This window comes from Parus major, chromosome 2, assembly GCF_001522545.3.
Source record: "Parus major isolate Abel chromosome 2, Parus_major1.1, whole genome shotgun sequence".
In the NCBI taxonomy this organism is placed as follows: domain Eukaryota; kingdom Metazoa; phylum Chordata; class Aves; order Passeriformes; family Paridae; genus Parus; species Parus major.
The window spans coordinates 131,337,558-131,362,460 of NC_031769.1; the positions used below are offsets into that span (position 1 = coordinate 131,337,558).

At 35.2% G+C, this 24,903-nt stretch overlaps 1 protein-coding gene across 34 annotated transcripts in view; it reads left to right on the top strand.

The window, feature by feature from the left end:
• Positions 1-24,903, top strand: part of RIMS2 (regulating synaptic membrane exocytosis 2) — a 443,102-nt gene that overhangs the window by 83,676 nt on the left and 334,523 nt on the right. For 24 of the 34 annotated variants that reach the window (XM_033512411.1, XM_033512408.1, XM_033512391.1 and 21 more), the window contains 2 exons: positions 844-1,054; positions 8,809-8,820. In XM_033512411.1, coding sequence (XP_033368302.1) covers positions 844-1,054; positions 8,809-8,820 — 223 coding nt within the window. The remainder of the gene's footprint in view (positions 1-843; positions 1,055-8,808; positions 8,821-24,903) is intronic. The other 10 variants (XM_015618871.2, XM_015618869.2, XM_015618874.2 and 7 more) reach the window with 1 other exon arrangement.

A 24,903-nucleotide genomic window follows, 5' to 3' on the forward strand; every position in this document is an offset into this window, starting at 1 on the left:
CTACCATTATAGACTATGAAATGTGTTTGTAAGTTTGGTCACCATGAGACACTTCTCATTATCTTTTATTAAGATTTGATGATTGTGGACTCAGAAATATGGATGAATTAACATGACAAATTAATATTTAAGTTCTGTACACTCATGGCCACTGACTGCAATTGTTTCTAGTTCTGGAAATAGATGATAAATGTATGTATCATAAGCAATTTTTCCTGGATTTTACACCTAAGGCTGTCTTCTACTTTACATTTCATATGAGCTGACAGTTCCTATCCAATGATATGAATGGCTTAAATGATTTATAATAACTTGTTAAGATGAGGTAACATACTATGGCTTTAAACCCAGTGGTAGAAAAGTCATTGAAAAGGCATTTTGGAATCATTATTCTATGCAGTATTGTTAGATAAATGAAGATAAGCTAGATCAAGAAAAGATATTTGCACTTTAATGTACACTTTAAATAATGAATTAGATATTTTTTTTCTTCCTCTTAAGCAGTTTATTGTTTTGTACCATGGGCTCTTGGCTTGCTTATCCTGTGTTTCCAGCTGTTGTATTTGTAGCAAACATCCGGTCCCATCCTGAAACAAAGTCCCATTTCTTTGTAACAGCTGGACTGTGACCTGAATGTTATCAATGTTGAGCTTTCTCCTAGAGTCTAGTTATAATGAAAAAGCAAAAAATCATGAATGTAACACTTCTGGAGCATCATAAATTAAATATATTTGCTTTACTACAGTATTTCTCTCTGTTTTTCAAAAGTGATTGTGGTTTAGAAACTGTGAAGTATTTGTGGGCAAAAGTAAACAACAACTAATGATCCCTTCTCTTCTGCAGAAAATTACATCAACAGTTTGAGATGTATAAGGAGCAAGTGAAGAAGATGGGAGAAGAATCACAGCAGCACCAGGAGCAGAAGGGTGATGCCCCAACCTGTGGCATCTGCCACAAAACAAAATTTGCTGATGGCTGTGGCCATAACTGTTCATATTGCCAAACTAAATTCTGTGCGCGCTGCGGAGGAAGAGTGTCTCTGCGGTCAAATAAGGTATGGAGTTACAAGAGTTTAACAGCAGGCTTCTCCTAAACTCAGTGTCTCTTATTCATTGCTTATGAGTCCAAAGCACACAACTACTGAAACAGATTTCCTTTAAGGAGACGATATCTACTTCAGGAGATTTCAAGATATCTGTCCTCATTTCATGTAATTTCCAGTTGCATATGAATTTGTGATTATGGCTTTTAAGTTAATACATACCATTTTTTGACTAACAAACATGCAAGTACATTTCTTTGACTGGAGGATGAGTCTCTATTTGAGAAACAGAACTACAGCTAGTAATCCAGTGATTCTAATATTAAGACTTTGCTTTGTACAAAGTAGAGCAAGGATTTGATTTTTTCCTGCTTGCCTAGGCTCTTCTATACAAGATTATTGTGGAATTAGTGTTAGAACATTATATATAATATAATACTCTGCTCTTAAATATTTATTATATATTATACATATCCAAACATATTATGAATATTTGTATGTGCATACACAAGCGAATATTAATTTGTTTCTGAAAAATTATTAAGTGCACTAAAATATTGTGTATTCTGGTGTTTATTGTATAACAAGTGGTAAACCAGAAATCTGAATTCCTAAAAATGCTGAATGATAGAGTAAAAAATTTAGCACAACTGATGTAATCACAGAAAACTCTTCTGAGTTAATTTTACTCAACATTTTAGATAAAATGTTCAGATCTGATACACAGAATCTTTCTCTCGTAGAAGCCATATGGCAATATTCAAGAAGTATTATGCTAGTCTTTTGTGAAAATACATATTTAAACAGTACAATATTTTATTATTCTAATGTTTATGTATTTTTTAATATAATTTATTTCCATAAGTCAATTTTTTCTAGTAATATGCTCATTGCAAATACCATGCAATTGGTAAATATTATCTTTAATAAGGTAGGAGACAATAGTATCCATGTTATATATTTCTTTGCCTAAGACTGAAAAGTAGGTTTAAATAATGGACTGAAGTTTTTGAATAACAAAGTATAAAATAACAAAAAATATAAAAATGCAATAGTAATTCCTGATAGTAGTTCCTGTTAATTAAAGTAACTGAGATTATGTGTAAATGTCCCAAATGCCTTGGTTTTCAATGAGGTAATTAAAAAATGTTACCTTAAGTATTTTCACTTATTTTATCTGGGTTTTTTTATAACTAAGTCATGTTCAGGTAATAAGAGAGAAATAATAATTTCTGTCTTAATTCCATCTGATTATAAAAGCCCATTTGTACAGGTATTTGAGTCATTATGCCTACATCCTTAGAAAGGTAGCATTAGGAAGAATGCTTCACTTCGTAATGAAAAATTCTGATACACCATTTAGATTCTACTTGAGATGGATTATCTGAACTTGACAGATATATGTCTGACTTCTCTTGATAGATTTCCAATGAGATTCTTCCACAGAGTCTTAGGTAATTCCACTGCTTCACCATGCTCACTACAGATAGCTTTTCTTACTGTCTAACCTAAATCTGTCTTTCTAAGTGGACTTCTCCATTCAGTCTGAGACTATTCTGCAACACTTCTCAGCTGGCATTTTTTTCTATTACTTTTACTAATTTAGTGTGAAGCTTTCCTGCACCTCATTTATTTTTATTCTAGATAATTTATTAGTATGGTGAACAGAGTATCTCTAAACTGATCTCCTGTGAGGCTTTGCTGGTGAACATTTTCCCTTAAAAAAGCCCTGACCATTTATTCCTGTGTTTTTTTCTTGTCCTTTCATTAATTAAGTTTTCTCATGGATGAATTTATTCCTATTCCATAGAAGCTGAGATTCTTTAAAAGCCTGTAATCCCAACTGAGCAGTAGGAATAAATCCCATTTTCTCACTTTCTCTGTGACTACTTGAAAGAATTCTAGTACATGTAACAAATGTGAATTCCCTCAACTAAAGCCATTCTGACTTCTCCACATTTTATCATAATTTATTCATATGCTTGCTAATTTTATTGTGTATTTAAGCTTCTAAAAATCTGTCCAATGTGGATGTCAGACTTATTTGTCTATTCTTCAATTGATGTAATGTTGAAATTCCTTAAAAATATCTTGGTATTTTTGCCAACTTTTATACTTCTTATCAATGAAAGACTGTTACAGTTAAGAATTTTTAGACTGGACTATGACTTTACACTAACTATAATTTCCTTAAAAAAATTATTAATTTTTTTTGTTGACTCACTTTATAGCTTCTCTTTCTGAAACATCGCTTCAAAGTATATCCTCTAGTTTATTCTGCATAAAAGAATATTCTAGAGTAAATACTTTCCTAATCACTGTGAATATGAACAAAAAATATCTAATTCAGAGAAGGACTGTGGAAGTCTCCTGTTTATGCCCTGCTTTATGCCTACACTTATTATTTTATTAAAACTATTTTGGTCTACCAAAATTCATTCTTATCTCTCTTCTTTTCTGAATACAACTTCAGATTCTTTAAGGATGACTTCTAATAACTTCCTATTTTAAATTTGCTTTTTTTTTTGGTGTCTTTGCAGACATTTTTTACACTTTATATCTATGTCTGCTTTGGACCTTATATGAGGTGATAGTTACACTGTTGGAAATGTTCTTTGGTGGATCTGTTTGAGATCTTCATAATATCAAGTTTCAAGTTAAACTCCTGCCTTTTATTCCAGATTTTACTCCTTAATTGTTTAGTACAGACCATTATTAGCAGCATGCACCTCAGATGATGGAGAATTGCAAAGAATGCTCCTCTTTCAAAGGTCTCAAGGCTGACTACTGCTTACAAGGTTCATGGCCATGAGTAGGAGCAGGGAGTGGAAATGTTTTGACTGTTTTGACTGTTGTCAGAGCATTAGATCAGGATTCTCAAAATGTTTGGATGGTTTATTCCTTTTTCAGTTTCATTAAAGTGCCTTAAATATATAGGCATTAGCATTCAGTTCAAGCACTACAAAAATTATCATTATGTGGGAGTTCCTTCTAGCTCAAACAAATAAAAATGATAATGGTGGCACTTTTGCTTTTGTACAATTTATTATCTTGGTGAATGGTGCATTTAGCTAAATGGGGGCTTAAATTACAAGGGAATAAAAAACCTTGAACAGTTGTCTTTTATGTTTATAAACAGTTTCAGATTGATTAAAAATTAAATAATAAATCATGTGAGAGCAAGCAGTAATTGTTCTTAATAATGAGAGTACCGCTGATATACAAAATATATTCATTTTCTTTTTAAAAATTATATGCTAATTTATATAGGAAAATGCACATCAAATGAGTCAGTAGACAGCAGAATGAGGTTTATGCAGGTGAGAAATCTAAATGCTAAAATGTTGGAAAAAGCAGCCTCCAGATTGATACAACATTGTGTGCAGTGAGTATAAATTTTAGCACCTCAGAATGCCAGTTCACTAAACCAACCTTTCGCTTGTACAGAAAAGAAAAAAATGCTTGTCTGAAAAGTTAACTTAATGCATGCTGAATACCTTCTTTCAGGGTATTTGGCAACTTACTATCACTTGGAGCCACTGAAACATCTTTCTTTGTCTTTGAAGAACAAAAGTAAGAGATTTTCTGTTGCTTTATAGGACCCAACAACAACATGGGAAACATGTAAGGTGTAAGTAGGGAACTTCTCTCAGTTCCCCTGGTTCAGTGCAAGATTTGCATTCTGATTATTTCCCTGGGGCTGTTTGATTTTGAAAAAGACATCAAATTCCATTTGCTGAATTATTTTAAGTGCAGGGCTTGCAATGTGATCATCTGTATGGAGTTGCAACACAAAATTGTAGTATACTTTTGGTAATGCATGAACCATTTAATTCTGTTGAGAATTAGCAAGCACTAAAGAATTTGTCTGTCACAAGCTGGTTTTTAAGTCACTAGGATTTGCAATAAACTCCATGATTTGTTATTGCATACTAGTAAGTTGGTCTTTAGGACCTGTGCTTTGACTTTGGATTTCTCTACAAATGATGCATAACACTGCAAAAATGAGGAAGGATTCCTCTAAACAGTTTGTATGGTTTTTATTTTCAGTTTAATCCATGTAACACCTGTACAAACTGGTAACCTGCAACGGTATTCATCTCTCTGGAGGAAAAAGTATCTTTGAAAAATAAGAAAGTCAGTGGTAAATTATTCCAAAGACATTCCACTTCTTGTTCAGAAGTTGTACATTAACAATTGGAGAGTGTAAAAGTTACACTTCTCATTAGAATGAATTTCACATCTCAGTCTCCACATCAATAGAATAGAATTTGTATTATCATATATGTTGAACACTTCCAATCTTAAATCTGGTCCTGATTATATTGGAACAATGTTAATGCCATAGCAACATCTATGATAGTTAAGACATCTCTAAACGATGATCATTTAGAAATTATCCCCCCCCTCCCCCTTTTTATCTGAGGTGATCAACCTCTTTATTCTTTTGAAAGTAATACCTGAACTTACCAGGACTACAATTCAGCTACTGTGCTTAATGGTCCTTAGCAGCTTTCCCCACTCCTTTCCTGGTGGAGTTTGGCTTCTCTGATGTGGTGCAGTTTTAACCTGGGATCAGCCTTGGGGAAAGAGGTGTGTGAGGATGATCTGCAATAAGCTCCAGTCCTTTGGCTGGGAGCTGCCCAGTGCTCAGCCTCGGTCCCTGCCTCAGCCATGCAGTTGCCTGGATGGTTCCCTTGCTGAGCCTAATCCATAGGCTTGGCTTCCTGGATTGCCTCAGCTCTGCCTCATCACCTTGCTGGGGACCTGGGCCCTATCCTTGAGCTCTCCTTGGGTGCATTCTGTGGGACACAGGTGTGCAGGTGGCACCATGACCTGCCTCATGCCACCCTTTCTGCCTTCTCCTGGCCCTGCCTGAGCTACTCTCCCTTCTTCTGCTGGGACTGTAGAGAAGTAGTGCTGTCCCAGCATAACCCTTCAGCAAAACACTTCTTCAAGTTGTTGCATTTAATGCTAAGAGTAAAAACCTTGCACAACAACCATTTTGAACCAGGAGATATTGCTTCTTTCTAGTCTGTAAACTTTATTTGAAAACTAATACCTGGCAGAACTGATATTCGGAATCAGCATTTCTGTATTGAATATTTAGATTCTCTTGACAGTTAAAAAACTTGATTGTGAATTTAATACAAGCTATTTGATATGATCAGTCCCTTCAAATGACAACTGCACAAACTATTTCCGTTATTAATTTTATTTATTTGAAACTATTTACATTTGATAGCTCTTTTGATCTCAGTAAAGAGCAAATGATGGTCTCAATTTCAAGAGGCTACATGTTTGAACTCTTCACTGCTTTTAAGCTTTAATAAACCTTAGAAGTTGTTACGATCCTGATACAATGAAGAACTCACAATTTTACCCAGATTTATAATTTTATGCAATTGAAGTGAGAAAAATACAGTCTTGAAGAGTAGCTTTGGCTCATGCAGTCAGAGCCAGATTTCCAGACTGACCTTTTTAAAAAAGGATAAGGAATAAATACTGACTCATTCTAATTTTATTTTGAGCATAGGATGGAATTCCACTAATTTTGCTAACATTTCTGTGTGTCTGAATATTTATGGAGATAAGGCCTTTCTCCTTATACCACTGTTAAAATATACCTGCATTTTCATGCTGAACAGGACAAATGCCACTGTTCTTTGAAAAATGAATCAAATGATTTCTCTAATATCCTCGCTATTGAAAAGCCTGACTAGGCTGTCTTTCATATCCTCAGTCATGTCATTGCTTGCAGTGTGTTGCTATGAACTCAAGAATATTTGGCAATGTGTGAATAGGAAGCTGAGAGGCTGGAAGCAGTCTCAGGTGTTTGGTAAAGTGTGACGGCCTGTCTTGAACTTCACATATCTTATATTTTGTAGCTTGTTTCTGGAAAGAGATTCTTCATCCTGGACATTATTCAAAATAGGTTGATTGTGTGAATCAAGTCTTGGTTATTGTTATGATCAAAGTATGAATGACAGGATTTTGAATTATGCTTATGGATTGCAATCCTCTTGGATAGTAGAGTGTATTTCTTCAGACGTAAGGATGAGAAATCAAGGCTCCAGATGTTTCTGTATAAAATTTCTCTGAACACTACTTTCTTATTGCAGTGGAACAGGAAACCATGCTAAAAAAGTATGAGACCACTTGGTACTGAGCAGAAAAATATGTCTCTGCACACGGAGTGACAATGCTTGGATGTCCAGTGATTTAGATAGATTTCCATGCTATTTACTATTTGTAAAACTGAGAATACCACTAAAACCCATAGTATCTTTAAAATACTTTAATCTTTTGCCACTGAACATAGAATCATAGAATAAATTGGGTCAGATGGACCCATGGAGGTTTTCCCAGACCAATCTCCATGCAGGATTAACTTCAAAGTCAGATGAGGTTTTTGTTCAATTTGTTCAACTGAATTGTAAAAACCTCCTAGGAGAGAGAATCCCTAACTGCACTGGACAACCTCTTTCAATGATTAACAGCTCTTGTGATTTTCTTTTTTCCTTACATGCAAAACAATCCCTTAATTGTTGCATTTTGTTTATTACCTGTGTGTCTTCAAGAAAATTCTGTCTTTGTGTTCCCTATAGCTAAACCTCAAATAGCTGAGGGATGCAAGTAGTTCCCATCTTCCCACATCCTTCCCTATCCAAGCCCTCTTTAGGCTAAACAAGCCTATTTCCCTCAGCTTCTCCTTGTATATTGTGTGTTTTATTGCCTGAATGTCTTGTTTGGCCTCTGTTGTATTCCCTCCTATTTGTAACTTTAGGATTGGAGGGACCCTAAGTCTTCTATAAGAGTTACTTGTTATAAAGTTATGTCATACAGGAATCAAAACAACAAATCTGTAAAATTAATTGTCACCCTTTTTTGGTAAGCAGTTGTATTCCCAGTGCAGCCAATGCTTAACCAAGTGCCTAAATTTCGTCTCTGTATTGGCATGTGAAATTAAAATACCAGATAAAAATAATCATTCTTCATTCATTAAAATTGAGAATATTTTTGACTGAAAATATTTTGAATATTTTTTTCTAAAGTATTATTCCATTTACAATTTTAGACAGCTAAAAAGACAATTTATTTAAGGGAAATAATCTATAGAAATGTTTGTATTTAATATTGATGGGTATGAAAAAGAAAGTATGTGTGTTATAGACCTGGAATGACATGCAGTAAATGCTTGTGACAAACTCTCTCCTTGTGCTTTATAAGTCCAGGATTTTTAAGATTTCTTGAATGGCTAACATGAAATTTTGCCATTTGAATACCTTCTGTTTGTCTGTAGTAAACAAACATTCTAAATTTCACTGAACTCTTTTCAAGTGCAAAGGATTGATGAATGCTAATCAGTTGCAGTACTGGGGTCCAAGGTATGAGCTAAATGCTTCATTATTTTGTAGATGACCCATTTTCTTTTGTGAAGATAATTCAGGCTGACTCCCAAATTATTTTTATGAAAATAATTTCCTTTGAACATTTTTTGTAAAATTTTATTGCAAGATAGTCTCAATTTTACTCTTGGAAGGATCATGAAACTATTAAAATTACATATTTTTCAGTATATCTCCTTCACCACTAGGGAAAATAAGAAAGATATATATTGCTTCCTTTGATGTTTATTTGTTTGTCTTACTAAAAAAGTCTAGTACTTGCTTTCAAAATGGAAGTGACTCTTTCCTTATTTGTGTTTTTTTGTTTTTTTTTTTCCCTTGTTCTTTCTTTCTTGCTTTCGTGGATGTGAACTCCAGGAGGACAAAGTGGTTAGAGCCTTTTTTCTGTTTAAAGTTCTTTTCTTTTATGGTAGACTTATTTCCTGCCCTACATTTGCTCTCATTTACACAGGTGTAATTCCTACTGAAGGCAAGGGGAATTACTGTTATTAAAATGAAAGCAATGCTTGGCATAAAAGGCTTAACTGTTTTTCAAATAGCTTACTAATAACCTGTGAGTTGTTGTGACCAGTATGCATGATATTCCTCTCTGTCTGCAGCTTTTGTGAGCATGCCCCTGCCTTTCCTTTTGCTTTTGCAATATATGTGCACAGCTTAAAAAAGTTAAATGTCATCTGTGTCATAGGTGTTTCTTTGATAAAATTCATTTGTATTCTTGTAGAAGTGGCATAGTGATCATAATGATTTTTCCACTCTGTATCACTGATATGTATGCTCTCAACACTTCAGGTTGTAATTTTTTTTTGGCATGGTAGTTCAGTTGTGATTGTCAATGACAATACAATTAGATACCAGTAAATACTGAGAAAATATGTCTATCTGAAACGTTTGGGAATATGCCAGCAATGTCATAGAGTTATCCACTAATATAAATTATTTTCTAAACTGGTTTGTAGGCTTTCCTAAAATATAGTTCACATATTGTATTCAGTATAATGTTGAAATATTGTTACACGTTATGCATGTCACTGACATGCTGTTTGTCTTGATAATATTACACACACAGTAAATATTTTAGTCTTTTATTTTAGCAAGATTTAAAATGATAGTATAAATGTGAATTTGGGAATAAGCCTGGGTATATTCCAATATTTTACCAAATTAGTGTAATTTTTTTTTTAAATAACAGATTTGCAAAAACTACATGAGATAGTGTAAATTGTTCTTCCATCAAAATTTCTGCTGTACTCTAAAGAACTAAAATTCAAAAGCAATTTGCTCTGTAATGCTTGGCAAATACGTTCCTGTATGAGATGGAGTAAAGAAATTCTTTAACGTTCGTATACTTTTAGCTAATGTATACAGAGAATGGCTTTTTCTATAATAAAATGCAAATTTTTCTCCCTGATACAAGAGTCAAGTCTCAGATTTGACTTGCACATCTGGTTCACACGGCAGTTGTAAGCCATGTGTTGTTGTTACCATTTTGGACATATCTTTGGTAGTGGGCAGGTGACATTAGAGGTGGGCCATCTACCGGTGCCCCAGTCTGTTAGAGGGTACACAACTTTCTTTTGGCTTACATCATCAGGGATTTTCACAGTTAAAAGGCTGTGAAAGTTCAAAAGCTGTGAGGTACCAGCAGTTTGTAAAATAAAAAGGTAGCTGTTGAATGCAAAAAGCAGATGAAAAACTGAAACGATTTTCCTCTTGAAGAATGTGGCATTTCTGTAAAATCTTGCAAGTAATTGATGCATGCTAACAGTATTTATTCCCACAGTCATTCCAACAACTGATGTCTGCAATATCATCTATATTGGAGCCATGTCAAATATTAGAGTCACATAAAATAAAAAAAACAAACATGTGAAGGAGGTCACAGTAATAAGGTTATGTTATTATCTAGCTTTACCATGTACATGTGTTAAGGAGGAAAGGGACAGGAATTTCCCTAGCTAATCAACTAGTTAGATTTTTTCCATAAGGACAGTGGCTCAAGGTTGCTTCTCCTACCTCTGCCTTCTTGTTATTGGAAAATATCTGTTTTGGGAAACTCTTACCCTGTTCTAGACACTTGACTCAAGCTGATTTTGTGTCTTAGGAAGAAACACAGAGTCTCGTCAAGATTTTCATGTCCTGTTTATGCTCTGTGTGTGTGTTTTTAACAAAGACATATGTCAATTCCCAGATCACTGATATTTGGAAAAAATCTCTTTTTTAGAAAGAGACTCACAAAAGCTATAGAATATTTCCTACACTTAGAATACCTCTGACAAACGTCTCCTGTACTATCTATTGTATAGGATCATTTTCTGAGATTTGCTGTGGGAAGCTTAATGATTTTTCTCAGCTCTTAAGTATTGTCTTTCAGACTGGGATCTCTAAAAGTCATTCAGAGAGTGGGCAACTTAGATCTTCCTGAATCCACTTGGGCCACTTCTCCAAACCTGTTCTCTGATCCTGTCTCTCATATATCCATTTGTCTAAGCTGCTTTCCTTTATCTTACTGCATTCAGACTGCATTCTTGTTTCCTTGATCACTAACAGAAAGTCCCACCAGTAGCAGAAGGTGAACAAACTTCTTGGCTGAAATTGGATTGCCAAACATATTTTAATGCTAGGTTGCTCCTTTTGCCTGTCAAAATTATTCTGCAATCAAGTCATGTGCTCTACTCAAAATACGTTTATCCAGCTTTATTTTCAATGTTTTCAAGGCTGTCATGATGTGACTTGATAGAATGTAGTCAGTGTACATAGGTTCTTAAATCTGCAAGTAGCAGACTTAAATCCTAGTGATGACTATGCATAGTAAATACCTCCTACTAATGTTTAAATTGGCATACAAATGCTTTCTTTAAATTAGATCTCATGTGTTGTTAACTTTTAGGGCCTTACTCTCATGCCAAAATACACTGTTGGTTTGCCATCACAGTCAAAGAGCAGGGAGATCACACTACATTGTAGTCCATAGTCCAACTTAATATTAACTTCTTTGAGTTGGTGGAGATGTTGGGGAACTTTTTTATTTTTTTTAATTAATTTTTTTTTCTTTTTCTTTTTATTTTCACTGCAATGCCCATTGGCCTATTTTCTCATGCACAGATCATTGGCTTACCCCCCACAGTGTTCAAGAAAAGGGGAATGTCGTCCTAGGAACTGCCAATCTCATTTTCCAGCTTCTGCTTGAAATGTAATTGGAAAATAAAAATAAAACAGCTTCTTCACATGATGCAGCTTCAAACTGATCTTAGCTATGTCAAGCCAATGGCTACATGGGGTTTCAGATCCATGTAAGGAGACTTTTCTGTTTTATTTATGCTCTGTGCTTAAAGAACACACTCAAATATGTTTCTTGCTTTAGAACATACCGAAAACTGATTATGAAAGTGAGTCTTAAATCCTTTTTACACTCATATTTGTACTTCTGTATTAGATAAGCATGGGTTTATATGTCCAAAAGTTGCTATAAAATTTTTCACCCACAACAGTCAGTGTAAAAGACACTAGTTCTTCCTATAAACCTTGTCCTTTACATATACACTGTGGTGGTGTAATTTTACATTACAGAAATTAGAAGTAGCTGCTTTGGTTTTAATTGGTACTGAATTTCTGAAAAACACTAGAGGTAATTTTTTTTTGTTGTTTTTGTCAGTTTTTGTTTTTCTAGCTATTTTTCCCATCCTGATAGCACTAGCAATGTATCTTTTAACTGCAGATTATTCAAAATAGATTAATTTTCCATTAAAATTCTTCTTCAAACTATCCTAAAATAATCCTGTCCTAAAACATGTATGGAAACATTGCTATAACAATAAAAACTATAGCACATAAATAAATTTTCACTTTTGTTCAAAATAATAGAGCAAGAGCAATTACAAATAACTATTCTGGAACCAGAAGATGAAACAGTTCTTGAGCAGTAAGTTTTATTTGCTGCCTGTTGCAATATTCAGAAACATTACCATGCGCTATTAAGTTCCAGGTGTAGACCTTTATCAAAGGTAGCTCAGCAAATTCCTTATTTCAGTCCCAGGTGTGTAACAGCACACCTAGGACTCTTTGGACACAGTTAGACATTATGGCACAGCAGGGGATGGTATAAATGTTTAATTATCTAGGTTCAGCTTCAGTGGCTGGAAACCAGTGCCTATATATATAAATAATGAAGACATTGCTAGTAATAGAGTAAAGCAGCAAACCTCCCAAGGTGTTTTTTTCCCCCCTCAGCTGTTTACTTAGAACTTTATTTAGCTAGTGTCTTCAAGGAACAGTTCAGTGGTAGGTTGAGGAACTAAATGGCAAAGGCCTTGCATCTGGGTTTCTATCTGTCTGCTCTTTAGATCTGCTGTGGGGAAAAAAGGAATTTGCATGGCCAGAATCTGTTGATACATGAAATATTGTATGCACAGGCAAGATAGTTAGCTTAGTATGAGTGCACTTATGTAGACAGTTTTAGCAGATGTTGAACTTCAGTGCATTCAAGGAAAAAAATTAAATAAATGTGAAAAATCCTGTGTTTAAACAAGATGTCACATATGAACTATAAACAGGGTATTCAAAAACTAAAATTTCCATGGTTTCAATTATTATAATGATGCCTTCATTCAGCATCAAGAAGATCTACGGAAAAGCCTGGATTTCAGGTAGCTAATTCAATTTTGGTCAATTTATGTGTGTTACTGTTTGTGGCTTTTTGAAAATTAGTTTCATGTAGTTCACAAGCCCTTTTTAGCTTTTTAGATTGGCAAGAAATAATATACCGATGGTTTGTAAACCAAATACATATTAAAAAGATTTCTGTTTGATATAAGGGATAATATGCTTTCACAAATAAATCCCTACAATGTTTTAATACTGATAGAATCCAGATGTATCTTTATTAATTTAAGTGGGAATCCGAGTATTTTTTTTTATATTATGTGTATGTGTACCTCCCATTCATTTTTAAATGTTTAAGGTTGGTCAGTGTTAATCACTAGTGCTCATTTAACCTGTTCATCTTTCAGTTTCAGTGTAATTGCTACATAACTTCGGAGTCATGACCTGTTTAATTAAGGTGTTCTTGCTCTCAGATACTTGGTCATGTGATTATGAAAGATGATATTTATTGCTGTAAATGATTTGGATTTCTTACCATTTTTGGCAGGCAAATTATGGGATCTTTCTAAGAGGTTAGATTAGTTTAACCTCTACATTGAAGATAGGGTTCAAATGCCTATTTCTCCCAATGTCTGCAATTGCCTAGTGTCTTTGCATTCAGTGTTAATTTTTAGATTATAACACCATGATGATTGTATATTTTTTAGCAAATTGGTTTTGCGCTGTAGCTGTGAAGCAAATTCATCCTGCTTTGCATCAAATTATTTTTTAGTTTTATCTAATCTTTGTTTGACTTCTGTTTTTTATTGACATCATTGTGGGTTGCCAAAGAGAACTTTCTGTGTAGTGAGTCTGGCCTCAATAACTTGGGGCAGAGCATAATTGTTTACATTGTTCTTAACATTGTATAGTAAAAAGTGAAAATTAGTTCAAAATTTAGCCTATAGATTCAGACACTAATCTCAAGTATTCATTGAAAATGTCTAAAAAGCTATATTTCATTCAAGAGAAAGTGGTTTATTAATGCTGACCATGTTGCAAAGGATTTTTTTTTGGTTGTAATTTATGTTTCCAGAGTCATAGATTAGTATGATTGTTTTGTTTTATAGTTTATTCATCTGTTTTTCTTAACTGGCTATTTATAAAAGACTTTGAAATAAAATAGCTATGATCCCAGAATGTTAGTCTTCCACAATTTTATTATACCAAAAGCTTAAAAAATTGCTATAGATATATTTAGTATTATGAGTGGGATTTTGATACCATCATAGGTAAGGGGTTGTCCATGCCCCAAGTTCACCAAATGCCTGCCTGCTTTGTAAGGTCCTTACTCAAAGGAGAACATGCCACCAGTTACAGCTTACACTTGGCAGTTAGGGAAGAAAAAGAGTGAAGCAGACCACCATCTCCACTTTCCATGGACTTAAATGTGGGTTAGGTCTGGTCCAGAACTGAAAACTGAAGCACATATAATATCATCTTTTGAGGAGATTATAAATTCATTCATAAAGAAACCATTGTGTCAGGATTTAGTCTCAACAAAAGTGCTTGTTTAAACACTTTTATTTCTAAAGCCTCAAACATTTGGTGAAGCCCATTTATACAGGCTGCATGTGGTGTTTTCACAGAGCTGACTTACTTCCTTCAACGTTGTCTGTAGTGAGCATTGAAAAAATGAAGGGAGAAGCAGAGGCCACATGGAGATGTATCAATAGTAAGATTCAGTGGTTTAACAGGGTAAATTGATAGGATTTCAGCTGTGAGTTGGAATGTAAAAATACACAGCCTATTCAGAAAGAATTTCCAACAATCTACATGCTCTTTTTTCGGCAAATTCTATGTCCTTTCTAAGGCACAGACACAGTTTCCAGGATATACTTCTAGAAAGCCTTTTATTCTTGTGAGAGGTTCAAATCCTGATGCAAAGTTTTTCAGGACAAAATTCTTTTTATAATTTGGCAATATTCTTTGAAAAGTCTACTATGTAGTTGTTAGCTGCATATTGAAATTGTACTGTGGGTTCTTTTTTGAAGAGAAGTTCAGTTATTTATGTTCTTCAAGACACTTTGTCCATTACTTGTCTGCTGTTCTTGCTTCACCTGGATTCTCATATTAAGAGTTTGGAATAACATGAAGGACTTTAATAAAGTATGACTGCTTTGGACTTTCAGTTCACATATACAGAATACGTATGTGAAGAGCTCTATCATGATATATTTAACTTTTCCTACAAGAGGAAATGATACAAAAGAACTATAAAGTAGGAAATGGTCATTAAACTGTAGATACAATTATCTGAGTGAATTTGAAGTAGAACTAAGTTTAGGGAAGGTGATAATTCTCCCTAATAACACTTTCAAAGCCTGCTAATTTATACTAGCAGAGAAGAGGAAACATTCATCTAGCTACCACTGCTGAAGTGTCAGAAGGACTTGCAAATGTGGAATTGGTAGCTATCTTAAAGTAAGAAATAATTATGGAAGTACATAAACATGTCAATATATATAAAGTAGAAATATAGGCAGTTAACCATATTTCCTTCCTAACAAAGGGGACTATTTGACAATGGATTAAAAAAAAAGATAAAAAAGAGCTTTATTTCATTGTTCCTTTTTTCCTTTTGTTAAATATAATTGATCTCTCCAGCATATTGATAGGTGTATATACCCGTGTAAGGTGTCATTAAGTCTGTTGCTTTTTGACCCTTAGTCTATTCTATTTTGAAATTCATGAAACAAACATACTGACATACATATATTTTTTTCAAATGTTGCTTTTTCTTACTATTCTGTCAGGCTTAACTATGGCTGCATCTATTGCATGCAGAAGATGTGCAGCTGTTGGAGTATGCAGCTCAGTGGAGGTTTCCAGGCTGGATAGCACAGCATCGAGAATGCTGGAGGGAGGCAGTTGTCCCACCACACCATGAGCTGGTTTGTGGTACCACACTGTACAAAGGACATCAGACTTTGTACAGCGAGTCCAGGGGAAGGAGATTAAAGTGGCGAAAATTCTCAAGGGCAAGACTTATGAGTAGTGGCTGAGGTCGCTTGGCTTGTCCTGGTTGGAGAAGGCAGTGACCTCACTGCAGTCTCTGACTTCCCCGCAGGCATAGGGAGGTGGGCTGGGGAGCTTCTGGTTGGACCAGATTTCAGATTAGGAGAAGGTTCTTCACCCAGAGGGTGGTTGGTGGTGGAACAGTCTCCCCAGAGAACTGGACAAGGCACCAAGCCTGTTCCAGGAGCATCTGGATAATGCTCATAGTGATATGGTTCAGTTGTAGGCAGTCCTTTGAGGAGCAGGGGGTTGGAGTCCATGCTCCTTATGGAGCCCTTCCAGCTCAGCAAAATTCAATATAATTCTACATGTTTTACATTTTGTCTGAGAGCCCTGCTGCTGTGACTGCATTGCTAGAGCCCAGGCAGCAAGTTCATGTAAAGTTGAAGAATGTTTATGTGGGATTCAATACAGCAGTGACTACATGATAAGCATCTCAATTTTTCTATTACCATGATGTTACATTTCATTAGAGTTGGATCTTTCATTTTTCTCAGACAATTTCAGTAATGAATGATGACACAGATGATGTAAATGGTGTAATTCTGTTGATTTCAATTTAGTGCCATCTGTAAACAGACCCCAGGCTTATTGTGGTCCTGTCACATTTTCTCCCTTTTGGCCCCTTGCTGATGTTGATATTGTGTCTTATATTTATAAATAACTTGTGAACACTTAGTGCCATTCATCTTCAGACAGTTTACAAGTGTTAATTAATGATCATGCTCAACACCTCTGGGCTGTAGATCATTTGTTATTTTTATTAGCTGGTCCCTTAATGAAGCTGTGACATCAGTACAGATTTTTGAACACAAAGGGACATAAATAACATCTAATTGAGACTTTTAGGAAACAAAAGTCTCAAAATGAAATCACTTTATGATACTTGAATATTATTTAACATTGCCTTTGAGAGTAAAAGTCTTGGTAAAATAAAACAACTTGGAAGTGTCATTTGGATTGTTTCTACCATGTCCTAGATTTGGTGGAAAACAAATATTTAGTATATTCATAGCTCATAATAATTAATTCTTATTAGAATATTTAAGAACATATTGTAATAATATTTTACCAAAAACCCCAATATTTTCAGACATTCAATATTTGTGTAAAAGCTGTTAATGTCATCAAATTGGATAGAAAAATTTTGAAAATTAGTAATTCTAATGCCTATTTGTACTGCCCTTATTGCAACCATAACTGCCTATTTGTACTTTTTAACAAAAATTTGTCTTTGTCAGAAATTTCTAATCCATGGGCAAAGTTGCTCTAACAACAGTCTTTATAGAGAGAATTATTTTTTGAGGAATTAAGGGAACAAGTAGGCAAAAACAATTAGACTGAGGGAGTTCAAGTAACTTGTTTTCTGTTGTGCAGAGATGGCTATGGGTTAGTGTAAAAAAAACCACCTAATTTCTTTGCAGAAGCTTAAATTATAGTAGACCAACAAAAATTACTGGTTAAACTGAAACAATGAAGCTTAATTGAATAAAGAAGTAAGGGGAAAACTCTAATCAACTTCCTAGATGAGATCCTCAAGCCTTTGTACTGGGGAAGACCTTTAATATTTTCACTAGTGGCCTTGGCATAGAGAACAAGAAAGCTGTAATTAAATACATTGGTTACACAAAGTTGGGTACTTATCAGCACAGGGGAGCAATGGGATACTTCACAATAGAGAACCAGGTGACCTTCTGAACTCCTGTAGTGAGAATGAGTGTGATAAAATAACCACTAAGTGTAAAATCAGGAATTTAAGAACTAATAAGGCTTTCTTCTCTGAACTACAGGCCAGAGACTCCTGTGTGGCTCAGTCTTGATCAACAATCCTGAATTCTGCTTTCATAGCAGGGTAACTGAGTCCAAGCTGCTTATTAGGAGCAGTTTTTGCTCCATGCTGTTCACTCTGTGCTGGCATTGTCTGGGAGATGCTGGTTAGCAAAGGCCTGACTGTGCCAGGAAGATAAGAATTAGCAGGCAATCCTGGGCCAGCACCTGGCCCTGTGACAGGGTTATGTCTTCCTAGTATAGGCATAATCTCAAAGAGCAAAATCTATTTGGTCTTGCAAAATAAAAGCAGAGATGGTGTATGATTGGTCACTACAAAAACATCAGGCACAAACCCTGAGGAGAGAGAGAGGAGCTATTTACACTTAATGACAATACTAGTACAAAAATAAATAACAATAAACTAGTTTGGAATACGTGAGCACTGGAAATGAAAAGGCATTTTTTCCATTGTAGCTGTAGGACTTGGAAAAGCATTTTGACAGATTTTGGGCTCATTATTTGTAGTTAATTTTAAGAAAGTTTATTATATTATGAAAATTAAAAAAAAATAAAATTCTTTGAAACAGCAGGCAACTGGAAGCAATCCATGAGGTTTCTCCCTATCCAGTGCACTTAATGAGCTTAAGTTTCCTAAAAAAAGTGCGGGAACTGTGTGCTCAGTTATTTTGCTCTTCTGAGACTATTACAAATCTGCAAATTTGGTAAATATGTAGCTTGGTCAACTGTACATTCTCAGTATATTAAGTAATTATTCAAATTTCCAAGGTTAAAAACATCCTTTGTGAAGCATGTTGTAAACTCTGTTCACTTAGAGCAGGTTTATTTCATGCCAAACCCAATGCACTTATTTAATAAACCCTCATGGCCCCCTGGGGTAGTGTGTAGGTTTATGTGTTCCATTTTGGAAGCAGTGTAGCTGTATTTGTTGAGACATCATACTGACCAGTTTGTACTATGTCCAAAGCACACCCAATGTCACAAAGCCATTTTCTCACTGGAGGTCTGTGTGCCATTCTAGTTCTTCACAAATCATGAAAGCTCAAGAAGGAGCTAAATATGGTCAGTATGGCACTGTGTTGGAATTATGCACTGCCTTCATTGGCATGGACTAGACAGTTTTGGGTTGTGCCTGTGCCATTATGAAAAAACCCAAATTATTGCCTTGACAAATCTTGAAGAATATCAGATATTTTATACATTTACTTATATTTATGCAATATATTTTAGGAAGGATGTGCTTTGGCTTATATTAATCCAGCTAGATTAGTGTTCTAACTAACAGTTTCTAGTTCTACTGTGCATTGGGAGGGGTTGAAAAAAAATGTATGAACAAAATTACTAGTATATGTCTTAAGGATAGTAAAAGAGTGATACAAAAGAGATACACTGTCCATTAGAATAACATCACCATTAATACAAAGAAGTGTACCTTTTAAAAATTGTAGTCACATAATTTTGACCTTGTAAGATAGTGTCATATAAATATATAATGTATCAGATGCATGCACAGAAGTGATATGCTTATTTTACTCTGACTTGGTTGTTTATGGCCATTATAACTTTTCATATGTGATGTATCCATTCACTACAAAGTCAAGAGCAAACATAATCACTCCCCCAATACAACGAATTTTTGTAGTGCAAATACACATATCCCTTAAAATATATATAAAGATGTATTTGTCTCATACCAGTATTATAATTTTTTATCACTTTTATTAGCTGGTATTTGAATTCTTGTGATATTGAATACAATTTTGGGGTATAGGTATCTGTTCGTCATTACAGATACAAGACAAATAAACATTATAGCAGTTTTGGCATTCAGTCAAACTGATTGTAACATAAAAGTGAAAGTCAGTGCCATAGCACAGACTAGTGGCATAGCAAAATATTGAAAAAATAGGTAATCTTTATCAACTTTTATAAAATCACAAATTCAGAGATTAACTTTGCTCATGTAATGTGCTTCACTGACAAAATGTGTTAATGTAACAGAAGGAAATGAAAAGTGGACTTGTCTGTACAGTCAGTACAAATGTAAAATGAGTAATTGAAAATGAAATGGAAGTAAAATGAAATGGAAAACTTTCTGTTTCATTAAAGTTATAACCAGACTCTGCTGCTTGCAATGTATGAGCATAAAGATTTATTCCATTCACTCCAAAATAATGATTTTGTGTCTTTAAAATAGATCTTAGCAGCTGCGAAAGATGTGTTTGTATTCTGGACACAAACCTCTAGAATTATGTCTCTATAGAGAAATTGTACAGACATTGCAAAAGCCTCTTTGTTTTCCAAAAATATGAATGTTGGCTATGGATAGCACATGCTGTATATAAGTCTTCCACAGTCACAGACACTTTCATTAAAAAGGAATGTCAACCCAGAAATTTTAAAAGGAAACACCTTATAGAAAAAAGCACAATTTTCCCCTCACCAGTAGAGGAAATTGGTACTCTTGGCTGTAAGAGAGAACATAGACTTCAGATGGGAACAGCAAAAGGGAATTACTGGTTTTTAAGTGCAAGCATGAGACATGTTTTGGTAGTATATAGAACCAAGTAGATTAAATTTTATGTTTTAGCTAACTTTAGAAGTCTTATAGTCTGATTTGAGGAAGATTGAATTCTAAGTAATAAGTAGGGTACTTAAAAGTCTTACTTCTGACAGGGACAACAAATGTTATTTTGCTGGAAAATTTTGAGAGATCTTAATGCATTCTGAATAGAACTCAATAACCAGAGAAGCAGTTCCATCTCATTTTCTGGGGAGACGATATTCAAAATCCCAAACCCAGAACACTCATTAAACTTACAGTTCCTTGGAAACAACATTACATTTCAAATAGGCAAAATGAGGAAAGATTAGCAGAAACAGGGACTAGAGGTAAGGAAGATACTGTTCTGATACTGGGTCTGTATTCTCTGAAGATGCACAGATTTGCTACAGTAAGTTGTAGTTTCCATCACTGCACAGAGGAAGGTGACTCACGTTACTCGGTGCCAGTGCTGCTTTGGCAGGGTCTATTCCACATTGGCACGTGGAGTCTTTTGGGTGGTGCCCAGTGACAGGATAAGGAGCAACGGCCACAATTTAAAATACAAGAAATTCCACCTCAACATGAGAAACAACTCATTAACTTTGAGGGTGGCAGAGCACTGAACAGGCTGCCCGGGGATGTCGCTCCCTCTCTGGACACATTCCAAACGCACCTGGACACGTTCCTGTGTCACCTGCTCCAGGTGATCCTGCCTTGGCAGAGAGGTTGGACTACATGATCTCGAGGTCCCTTCTAACCCTAATGATTCTGGGAACCTGTCATCAACATAGTGACTAATGGAGAGAGATGTATTGTGTCCCTGAGGAAACTTCCTTAGTCCAGGATGGCTTCAAACATTGCACTGCTCCATGATGTAATGAAGTTTTGTACTGGTGACAAACTGGGAAAAAAAAAAAAAAAGACTGGCAGTAATGTATTTCTAATCATGATTAGTTACCTTAATGACCCAATCAGAGTTTTTCTACTCTTCCTTTTGTCTCCTCCTTCCTTTCAGAGCTGTTGTCTTGTTATCTTGTATAATTTTTAAAGAATTGTATCCTACATGAAATATGAGAGCCAAAAAACCAACAAAAACATATGAAATTTGCTTAAGACTACTAGCAGCAAGCACAGCAGTTAAAGTAATGCCTATATATATATTAGATGCTTCTGCTAAGCAGGTGAACTCTAATAGATTTAGTGAAATATTGTGAAAGCCTTCCAGCACAATTTTTCACCTCAGCACACCTGTAATTCTAATATTCTAAAGGCTGATGAGGATTTGGTGTAATTATTTCTTAGGCTGTAGTGTCAAAGCTATCAAACTCAAGCTTATGTGTAATCAAATGTACTGAACCTTTTAATCTAATCTTAAGTAAGGTTTCCATTTTCTTTTCAGGATTTAGTGTTAGACCATCTATAACTGTACTTACAGGAAAAGTGAATGGTGTTTTTTAAGGTAGCTTTTCACATGATCTGTCTGCAAATACTAAAATGAATGTTATATCCTTTTACTAAATTGTTTTTTTTCATTTGAAATATCTGCGGATGTAATTTCTTGATAAATACATTTCCCATTTATTGAAGTTAAAGTGGTCTGTCAAATATGTTTTCAAGAATTTTATCCAAGAACAAAAAAATTTAATAGCTTTCTTAGGACAATGCAAAGAAGTGCATTTTTTTCTGCATTATTTATTTCTGATATGTAGATGTGAAATGGCTGATTACTGTAGATTTTGTAGAATTTGTTTAATGGGCCCATGTAAAAATAAATGCTAATAAAATGTGATGAAAGCTTCTGGGCAGGGTTAGAACTGGGAGCATATTATGAATAATCTTACCAAAAATAGTGAAGAAATCAAAACCAAGTTAGAACTTACTAGTTCACTGCATAGAACTAACCTTTAAGAATGGAAAGCAGATGGAAGGTTTAAGGTAAATCTGTCTGATCCAAACTTGGAATACTTATTTTCAGTGTTTTATATAAAAAAAGAAATTATTCTTTGAAAAAATGGATGCAAGGGGTAATGTGAAAATGTCAGGTATGTTTAGTGGGCTCTTTTCAGCAGTGAGAAGTCGATTTGAACTGAACTTCAGCAATGCCTGTTGTGTGCACTAGGTGGTGTTTCAGCCTTTCCTATGGCAAAGCACATCCGATCCTGTGCAGCTGGGATTCCTGTTTTGAACTAGTACTTAACGTTGGAGTGGAGATTTTCCCCCCCGTATTTTCCTTTTCAAATTGGCAGTGTTCTCGTGTGAAGGACTGACACTCAAAAATTGCAACACTGATTTTTGTGTACAGAATGTGCTCATGACTGCTTTTAGGAAGGTGGTTAGGAGAGTTGCGAATGGGTGTAGTAGTGTGTCTACCCTGGACTGCAGATTTCAGATGTAAGGGATTAATCTTTTTATATTTCCATTTTAGAAGGGAAAATTCTGTGTTTTCTCCCCGCAGGTTTGTCAAAATGCATTTATTGAGCATGCAGTCCACTCGTGTGGTGTTTGCTTCTCTGCAGTGCTGCTGTCACATCCCAGTAAACGCTGTGTCCTGGCAGGGAGCTGGCAGGGACAGAGCTGCTCTGCATGTGTGAGCTGCTGAGCGCTGTGTCCCAGGCACCCGGGGGCAGGAGGAGAAATACTGTCCAGAAGCATGCCACCTTCCCATCTGTGCTCTTATGACACCATCCTACAAGTGTGCCTCATTTAGTTGAGAGGTCTGCACTATAAATTACCGGCATTTTTTAAATTGCAAGAATGTTTCTACGTGCTGCGATAAGGTGGGGAGGGCAATTTTGGCAATTACTGTTTGAGGGTTTGTAACTTTGGTGCTCACTGAAAGCACAAACATTTCTGTGTGTGGGACAGTTTCCATTCTTCTCACTGTGTGTGAATACTTGAAGCTAAATTATGTTAGGGTTAACACTATGAAATCCTGCTTGTTGAAGTTATTTTGGAAATAAGGCTTTATTAGAAGTGACCTGTAATTATCATTAAACCCTCATAGAAAAGCAAGAAAAAAAAAATCTGCAAAATTCATAAATCTATGCATTTTAAATGCCATGTGTTTGATTTTGTTTTCAATCTGAGATACCCTAAAGAAACATTTTAGGAATCAGTTTAGGTCAGGAGTACTCTTCCTGATTCTACTTTTAGAGGTAATGATAGGAAATCATATTGATTCAGAAGGAATTCGTATTCTGTTGGGTGCAAGAGAATAATGTTGGTCATTCTGGAGCCCATTGTCCGGGGACAAAATTATATCAGCCAAGGAAAAAGTTGCCCAAGTGTTTTGACTGTAGTATCTAGTTTTTTTGATATTTTACCATCTCCTAAAAGAAGTGAAAATAGCAAATGGGAACTTTGTGGGATTTTATCTCATTGTCATTCAAGTTGTTATATATTTGTATACGTACATAATTGTTTCACATCTGGTTGTTTCATTGCTCTGACACATACATGGAAAGTTTAGAGCTACTTTCAGCTGTGTACAGACCTAGCAGAAATATTAAAGTCTTTTAATTGCAGTTGAGTAAAGAGGAAAAAATACTTCTGTCTTGGGTTCTGAAATTTAACCTTGGGTGTTTCTCATGTACTTTCTAGGTTAATTAGCAAAAGTAAAACAGACCTGTTCTTAAATTTGTATTTGAATGATGTCCAGGCCTGAAGCATACACAGTTTTGACCTTTGAATGTCCTCTAAGGACATCTAACATACCTCAGAGGGCAAAGTGCTACTTGAGGAGTCTCTCTTTTTTGCCTTCAGTGCTTTGGTGGTTTGTTCCGTCTTGCTGATGTAAGCAAGCATGAGTTCTCATAAATGATATCAGCCCTATAAAAAGCTAAGAAGGAAGTTTACTAGGATGGGGCATACCACCACCATTAAATGGGCAAGTGATGCCTCCTTTTCCTCCCCCAGCCTGACAGTTTGATGACAATGAGGCAGTTGGTGACTTTAGTTTGAGTAGGAAACTTGAATCCAAGTAAGCTTTTATATGAAGTTCTCATTGAAAGATTTTTTGTGAGACTGGACTAGAGAGCATGGCCCAAATTATCTATTAGATGACAGCCTGGAGAATGAAAGCAAGATAGAGATTGCAACTTCTGAAACCTTTTCTGGAGGACTGAGCTAGATGTGTTGTAGATGTATCTTCCATGTGATTCCATGGAGCTGGCTGCTTTTGAAAGAGTGATGAATATTGATGTAAGCCTTTGCATGTCCTGTACTCTAAAGCACTGAAATAATACAGCTTGCTGTAGGATTAGAACTGGAGACATGATAACTAGATTCAAGGCTGAGTGTAGACATTCAAGGAATATATATTAAAACTGGTACAATTTTCTCTGTTAACTCAGACAAAAATATATAAAGGGAAGAGGAAGAAAAATAAAAGGAAGCTAAGGCTTAAGAAAAATTAAGATTAAAGAGTGAAGGATGAAGCTTCCAGTGAATTAATACTATCTACA